Source organism: Halichoeres trimaculatus, unplaced genomic scaffold (genome assembly GCF_033239565.1).
Source record: "Halichoeres trimaculatus isolate MK-OKI-2021-1 unplaced genomic scaffold, fHalTri1.1 fHalTri1_scaffold_20, whole genome shotgun sequence".
NCBI classification, from domain to species: Eukaryota; Metazoa; Chordata; class Actinopteri; order Labriformes; family Labridae; genus Halichoeres; species Halichoeres trimaculatus.
Window position 1 is genome coordinate 21,651,178 of NW_027437198.1, and position 7,604 is coordinate 21,658,781.

At 45.0% G+C, this 7,604-nt stretch overlaps 1 protein-coding gene across 2 annotated transcripts in view; it reads right to left on the reverse strand.

Moving 5' to 3' along the window:
* The window catches only part of llgl1 (LLGL scribble cell polarity complex component 1), a 34,546-nt gene extending 27,062 nt beyond the window's left edge, over positions 1-7,484 (reverse strand). Inside the window, exons 1-2 of one of the 2 annotated variants that reach the window (XM_074695950.1) lie at positions 7,101-7,484; positions 3,163-3,260 (exon numbers count right to left, since the gene is read on the reverse strand). In XM_074695950.1, coding sequence (XP_074552051.1) covers positions 3,163-3,260; positions 7,101-7,181 — 179 coding nt within the window. In that variant the 5' untranslated portion in view covers positions 7,182-7,484. The remainder of the gene's footprint in view (positions 1-3,162; positions 3,261-7,100) is intronic. The other variant, XM_074695949.1, reaches the window with a different exon arrangement.
* Positions 7,485-7,604: the final 120 nt, after the last annotated feature.

Genomic DNA, 7,604 nt, shown 5'->3' on the forward strand with positions numbered 1-7,604 from the left:
GTGAGGAAACATTGACACAACATGAGCTTGTGTCGTAAAACGGCGCTACCTCTGCTGCAGAGCCACAGCTGGCTACGAGGCGCTCGCCGCTTAGTGTATCAGTCTGCGCGCGGCGTGCCAGATATAAACAAACGCAGGTAGTCTGCCAGGACCAAGAGACACGATGAGAACTAGAGCCTTATTTAGTGGTGTTTTGTGTGAAAGTAATGCGCTGAAAATTCTCTAAATAAAGTGTGAATGCAGACTGATTTCAGATTTTTTTGGTGGGAGTCTGTTTATTTGTGTTTTTGGTCAAGTTAAATTGTCCCCGTCTGAGTGCAGAGGAAACCGGCGGATGAGCAGGGAGGGGGTGTTTGGTGCGTGCACCCTGGGCTTCTGCTGCACAAAAACACTGCTGTAGGGGTAATTTCTGCCCTAAACCTTGTGATAGGACCCAACTTGTTCCATCCCGGAGTATCACTTTAACACCACCAGTTTGACTGAGCCAGGTCTGAGGTGAAGTTTGTCTTCACTTTTAACAAAAAGACCAGCTGTGAAATCTGGTTTAACCTCTCGAACTGTTTAATCTGAAACCTTAAAGGGTGATTTCCTGTGTTGGAAATCAACTCCTTCTTCACAGACTTGGATTTGTTGACCCCTGAACCTGATCCATGTCTCTGTATTCCTTCGATGAAGACTCAGGGTTAGTTTGCTCTCTCAGGGTGTGAACGCTGAGTTTCCAGACATTCCAGCAGCAGCTGGGACCTTATAAAAAATAAAACCTGATGATTGCTCTGAGCTCTGAGGTGCAGTTTTTAACAGTTTGTTGAGCCGTATAGCTCCAGCCACTCCTCTGTCTCCACGACTTCTGTTTATCTCCAAACCCCCGCTCCATCTCCTCCTGTTCTCCCTCCATCCATCTCCCTCTGGGTGCAAGTGCCTGGCACCACCAGTCTCTTTCTCTCCTCCTCTTTCTCTCTAAAAGCTGCGTCTCAAAGAGTCGATTCTCCAGCCTGATGCATCTGCACGTAACTCTCACACAAGCACAGCCATTAACATACATTTAGACACGACACAGTGGAGTGTCTGTGTCCTATTACATGCTCTCCACTGCAGCACAAATGAAACATGTGAGACAAATGTGCATAACAAGCTCACTAAACATACGCTTCAGTGTGGCCAGGATTACCGTTTTCCACAGTCTGAAAACAACACTGTGGAAATGACAGCTACAGCACGAGAAGTGCATCAATAACATGTTGGAGACTCATGAGGACAGAGTCTGAGTCTGCTGGAATTTCACACACAAACCAGATTATAGTTAAGCTGCGACTCTTCTCCGGAGCCAAACCATCATCAACGCTCCGACCTCGATCTGCGCAGCTCACACAGACTCAGCGAGGCCGAGTCTCTCTAACCACAGGCATGAAGACACATCCATGGTATGTAAGGCCTTCAGGATAACAACATCAGCCAAATACTGCTTGTAATGAAGCTGCTGTCAGTGCTTTTGAAGCTCTGATCATCCAGTGATACTTATTCAAAGGAAGTGAGGGGAACAGCATAACAACACAGGAAGTAAACAAACCAAGGCTCCGTCTATTTGAGCAAAAAGAATTTAAAAAATGAACTTTGCAAAACAGTCCTCATGCCTCCTTTAATGATTAATCACTATGAGTTTGATAAAGTTAAATGAATCCCTTCAGAGGAAGAGTAGTTCTCTCTTTGCTGATACATCGGTATCAATATCAGTATCTGCCGATGTGTAAAAGTGGGCCAATATTTACTCATTAGCTGCTCGCCATTTTCAGAGCATCTTTAATAATCTTTCAAGACTTAAAAATATTGCTTTCTATGACTATGTAAACACCAAAACTACTGAAGAAGTGTGGACCCTTTTCTTTTATGTCTCTCTCTCTGTTTCTGATCCAAAAAATACACATAATGTCCTTTTCTGACCACATTCATCTCAGGCTCTCCATCCTTTAATCCATAATCGTCTTTTCTCACCGCTCTGAATATCACTTATTGGCCATAACAGCAACATTAATATCGGTATCCACCAAAATTTTCGTAGCCATGCATCCCAGGTTGCTAGAATTTTCTCCCCAAATCAAGTCACAAAAGCCGCGTTTCCACCAAGCAGACCGATTCAATTCGTCTCAGTTTGGCACGCTTTTTGTGGCGTTTCCACTGACTTATCCTGGGACAGATCCCCAAATAACCGAGACGAGACGTCTCACTTTTTGGGACCCTTTCGTATGGGTGCCAGACTGAACCGGTCCGCTCTCGGAAGGTGGAGCTACAACACTGCAGACGGTTGATTGGTCAAAAGAATCGTCACTTACCCCGACAGCGGCTGCATTTCTCCTGGCGGCTCACAGACTTCTCTAAATCAAAGCTTGATTGTTCTTTGTATCAAAGAGCTACATGCCAATCACAGAGAGGACGAAATGCTGCATGTCTTCCATCATTACTCTTTGTTTACTGTGTCGTGTTTTTCTTCTTTGTTAGATTTATTAGCGGGTAAACTGTGTCGCGCTGCTACGGCGTCACACTATCGTTTAACAACTGCGGCTTTCAGCATCCGGCTAACACGCCGCCTACCACGAGAGGGCAGTTTGCTGTGGAAACGCAAATACTGCTAAATACTCAAATTTCTCACAGGAGCCTCAAACTGGTCTCAGACTTAGCAACATCCTGATAATTAACGATAAATGACCTGACAGTAAAACCCAAAGCCAGACTGTAAAAGACTAAGACAGCACACACACAAACACACACACACACACCACTCCTCTGCTCCACAGAGCGGCCGTTACATAAACAGCTGCGCTGCAGATCCATCTGATCAGTGTCTGCACATTTCTGAAGTGCTGTGAGTCATGATGTTAGCAGGAAGAAGAAGAAGAGTGTAGAAAATAGAAGCACAGATATAACTCTAGCTTCAGTCAGCTCTGGTAGGAGCAGACCTCACATGAAAGAGTGAGACAGAGGCATGAAGTCCCTCCATAAAGACACAAGGAGCCAAGCTGATCTAAAGATAAAACCTCAACGTGGAGGAAAAACGGTCACTGTACCTCAGCAGCTGATGATCAGAGGTTAAAGGCCTGTCATGATGCAGTAAACCAGATTAAAACAGCTGATTGATTTAATCTGAAGCTTAGAGATGATAAAAGATACACTTTGATTGATCCTGACTTGGTGCCGATGGCCATGAGCTGCAGCCTGGGGTCAAAGGCCAAAGCACTGGGCTGGTGAGGGAAGCCATGCTCCACGGTCTGAGAGACAGAGACAGAGAGAAAACATCAGGTTAAACGAGGAAGAAAACAACAATGCTGGTAAATATTTCTCTTCTGTAGCTTTTTTCTTCTCTCTTTGTCCAAACTCTCTTTGTGTGCGTGTGTGTGTGTGTGTTGTAGCAAGTGCCAGCTAAGGCGTCCAAAGTGCCCCTAATAAAGTTAGAGGAAAATCTTTAAAAAGCTCTGACAGAGGAGGCGATGTTTTATTCCCGCTCTGCGCAGACTTCGTTAAATGAGATTAGCATAAATTCACAGATTTTCCCTCCGCCCGTGTCGGGAGACAGCGAGGCAGCAGGGAAATCATTCAGATCTACAGAGAGAGGCGTAAGAAACTTTTCAAGGGGATACGCTGACCTGCTTAAAAGAGGTCAAAGGAGGCTTTAAAGATCCCGAGCAGCCTCTGCAGACATGAAGTCAAATATTAACTCTTTGTTTCTCCTACAGGAGCAGTCTGATCCTACACACACAAACACAGACACACACATCAAAGCAGCTCTCCTGATGGGCGACCACCCCTGATAGTTGTAGCAGATTGTGCCAGAGCGTTAAATGTGTGTGTGGATCTGTGTTTTCAAAGTGCAACAAACAGCTCGTGGACTTTAGACGCAACGTTCAGTCAATATTTGGGTATTTTAGCTTTTAAAGGCAGCTTGGGAGAAAACCATCAAGGTCATTTCATGTTAAAAATAACAGAAAGTGATTATTATAAGTAACACCTAAAAGTATTTTTACTTCCTATGAATTAAAACGGGAGGATACGCCTTTGTTGTGATTTGTTTACTTCAAGATTTTTGGGGTGGTGATTCAATTTCAATCCCAATTCTTTGATATTTCCAATTGTTGCGACTTTAAGTTTACTTCGTCATACTAGACCATCTAAAAAAGTCGAATTATTATGTCTACAGACTATATCAGTCAGTTTTTAGGATTTATTCAGGGGCCCTGACATCATGTTACTAGTTAGCTGAAGAAAAACATTTCCAGAGCAGAAAAAGACCCCAACCCAGCTTATAAACAAAGACTAAAATTTGTAAATTTTTGTAAAACAAAAAAATCCTGATACTTTCTTGCATGTCGTCCTCTGATTCTTCCAATCACAGCAGTATCTTTGGCAGCAGAGATGAAAAAGCTCTTTTCCTCATGATGAACACTTGTAAAAGGCTTTAACTCTTACACCCTGTCACCTCTCATGACATGGACAGCAGGTATGTGATAAAAATCCCACGCTGACACCACGGAAAGTCTGTGATGGTTTTACAGTTTTGAAGTGATTATAAAGACATGGTGGGATAAAGTCTCTGGAGAATTTCTCCCTCTGTGGTGCAGAGGAGCTGAGAATCCTGCTGACCCTGCAGGAGCAGTGGAAGCGCAAAGGAAGCTCAGTTAAGAGTCTTGAAGTAAACGATGACTTCTAATTTCTCATACACATCTTTTGAACATTAGCAGAACCTGTGCTGCTTAAACAGAGCCAAACAGAGAAATACACCTTGACTACTACAGCTAAATGTTAAGGGATCCAACTCACAAAATAGGTCTGAAACCATGTTTTTAATTCCAGAGTCTGTGTCTAACAGGAACAAGAGGACAGAAAGAAAGATGCAGACTTTGTTTTTCTTTAGACAGCATTACAAGATCAGAGGTATCAGTATGTCTCTTTGGAGGCTGCAGACAGATCCAACACTTTTATTGCAACTGTTCTTCCTGCTGTTTTCATTATCTCCTGTAATTTTACAATCCTGCACTAGCACCTTTATTGCATCCTTTCAAAATAAAACGTATGGAAGGTATCAAAATGCTAGGCGCTGCCCAAGTGGCTGCCTGTTGTTACCGCTCTCTCTTCTTTGTCAGTTTTTTGTAATTTGACATCATTTTTTCATTCTCTTTTTGTCTCCAGTGATATTTTTTGCTCCTGTGTTTGTCTGGAGATCCCACATGTAATCATGGCTGCATTGTTTACATGTGAAATCAGCTGTTAGCAGCCTGTATCATTTCAATGCTAACTGGTGCAAGGCCGGATGTTTACCCACAAGGTGATGAGAAGGAGAGGATGACGTGCTGGTACTCAGATGAGAGCTAATAAGTGACAACATCGACCTGTCCATCCATCTCCAGTAAGATGGACGAGCTAGCCATGCTAACCCAGCAACCAAGGGAATACCAGAAGGCAGAGTAGCATCATGCTATTCACAGACATGGCTAACAGAGCTAACATCAGACACTAACGCCACATTCGCCTGCTGTGAGCAGACAGGATCCAGGAGACAGAGACTGAACAGACTGCTGAAGAAGCTCAGTCCTGGACCCTGTGGAGGTGGAGGCTGGCTGATTGGACAATGATGGACAAGCTGCCAGCATCTATTTTCTTATGGACCTTTTTGCACTTTCTATACACTTTCTTACTTTTGTTTTCTCGATTGCTGCTGTGACTCCTGAATTTCCCCTCAGGGATAAATAAAGTATTTCCTATTCTATTCTATTCCAAAATAACGACATGAAAGGCAATAAAAGTGCAGATTACAAGCAAGGGGATCCTCAGGCATGTCTGATGATTGCTGCGCAGAAAGCAGAGTCAAATCCAGATTTTACTGAGTAATAGCCATCAGCCAGGTCTCTTTCTTCACTGGTCTTTTAAATGAGTTACCATGAGACAAAAGTGTTGGACGAGTTCAAGTAAAAGGGAGAAATCTTGGCCATGTCTGTTGTTTGTTTTCTATAATAAACCACAACATAGTCTGGATTGGTCTTTGGAATAAGCCCTGATTTTGGATCCTGAAGCAGAGATAAGGAAGAGGAGACAGGAGTGAACAGCAAGACACTGACCTTACTGAGTGAAAGGTTTGTTGTTATGGATGATGCGTGATGTATTCTGGCTTACAACATCAAAACTTTGGACAGCATCTCTCTCTGGGACACTCTGCTCCACTTTCTGTGTGTGCAGGCAGACGGTGGCCCAACCTCGCCTGAGTGAAGGCCACTGCAGTCTGCATAGTGGTCTTAAGACCCTGCTGGCTGAGTGCAGCTCTCAGCTGTTCAGGAGCATTTTTAAGGTGAAGACATGCTGCTAAGGAGAGCTCAGGGGGCTCCCAAAGAGGAAGAGGTGAAGGATATCTGCAGCTTTTTATGTTTTATCCACTTTTATGCTGCAATTAAGATTACAAGGAGTTTATCTTTTACCTCGTATCATAAAATTAACCTTTATACTGCCATGTAAATGATGAAAATTTGCTCTTCATGTTTTTCATTAACTGTCAGTAAGTTTACTTTATATTTACTGTCTTATTTCTGTCTGCGTGATGTAGTAACACCCTCATTTCCACCCAGGAAACCAATAAAAAACACTCTTATGAAATGAACAACCACTTGGATCTATAGCTGGAAGTAATGTAGGTCACACTCTGCTGGGATAAAGCCTCAAAGTTGCGTCCAAACGCATTAATCATGTTAATGTGAAGCCTGATAATCCCCATCCTTGCATAATCTGCTGTAGTCTGGTTAATTACGGCCCTGTTTGGTCTACCAGGATAAGTTTACACTTCTCCCCCGCTGGTGTGGTTTAAACTAAAGCCAATTAACACACAAACAGATCAGCAAAGCGTCCATCAGCTGCAGTCCGAGGGTCTGAAGGTCTGAACCTGGTCTGGGTTTCCAGCTGGAAACAGCTCCGGAGAGGAGCGGCCGAGCAGGGGAGAGGCGGGGGGACTGCTGCAGAGTGCTCGGCTAAAAACTGGGTCCTGTGTTCAGATAGTTACAGGGGAGCGGGGACCCCTTTCTCACCCTTCCTCCCCCTCCCTCCCTCCCCTCTCTGGACCGTTACTTTACCTTGTTGAAGGCGAAAAGCTCCTGTTTGATCTTCTCCCTCTGCGGGTCCGTGCCCTGCCGACGGAACCTAAACTTCATCATCTTGACGCCGGGCGGTGAAGACGACAGGGCCAGCCGGGTTAGAGGGGAGGGAAACAGGGACAGCGACCCGGCGGTTGCTCGGCTGTTGTAGCCGTGGGACGATGCTAAGAGCTAACTAGCTGTAGCCCATGCAGGCTGAAAGCGGGGCTCCGACGCTGCTGCTGCTGCTGCTGTCTGCGGCTGACCTCCCTCCTCTTTCTCCCTCCTCTCTCTGCCTCCTGGTGCTGGTCTAGGTCGTGGTGGGTTAGACCACAGCCCCCGCCTCCCCACCTCCCCTATCCCCGGTTCACACGGACCCCGTTGTTGTTAACCAATGAGAGCGAAAAAATCTGCGAGCAATTACTGAGAAACGCCCACACAGCGCAGCAGAGCAGCGGGGAGGAGGGCGCTGGATTTGTAGCACGGGACGCACCGCATACATGT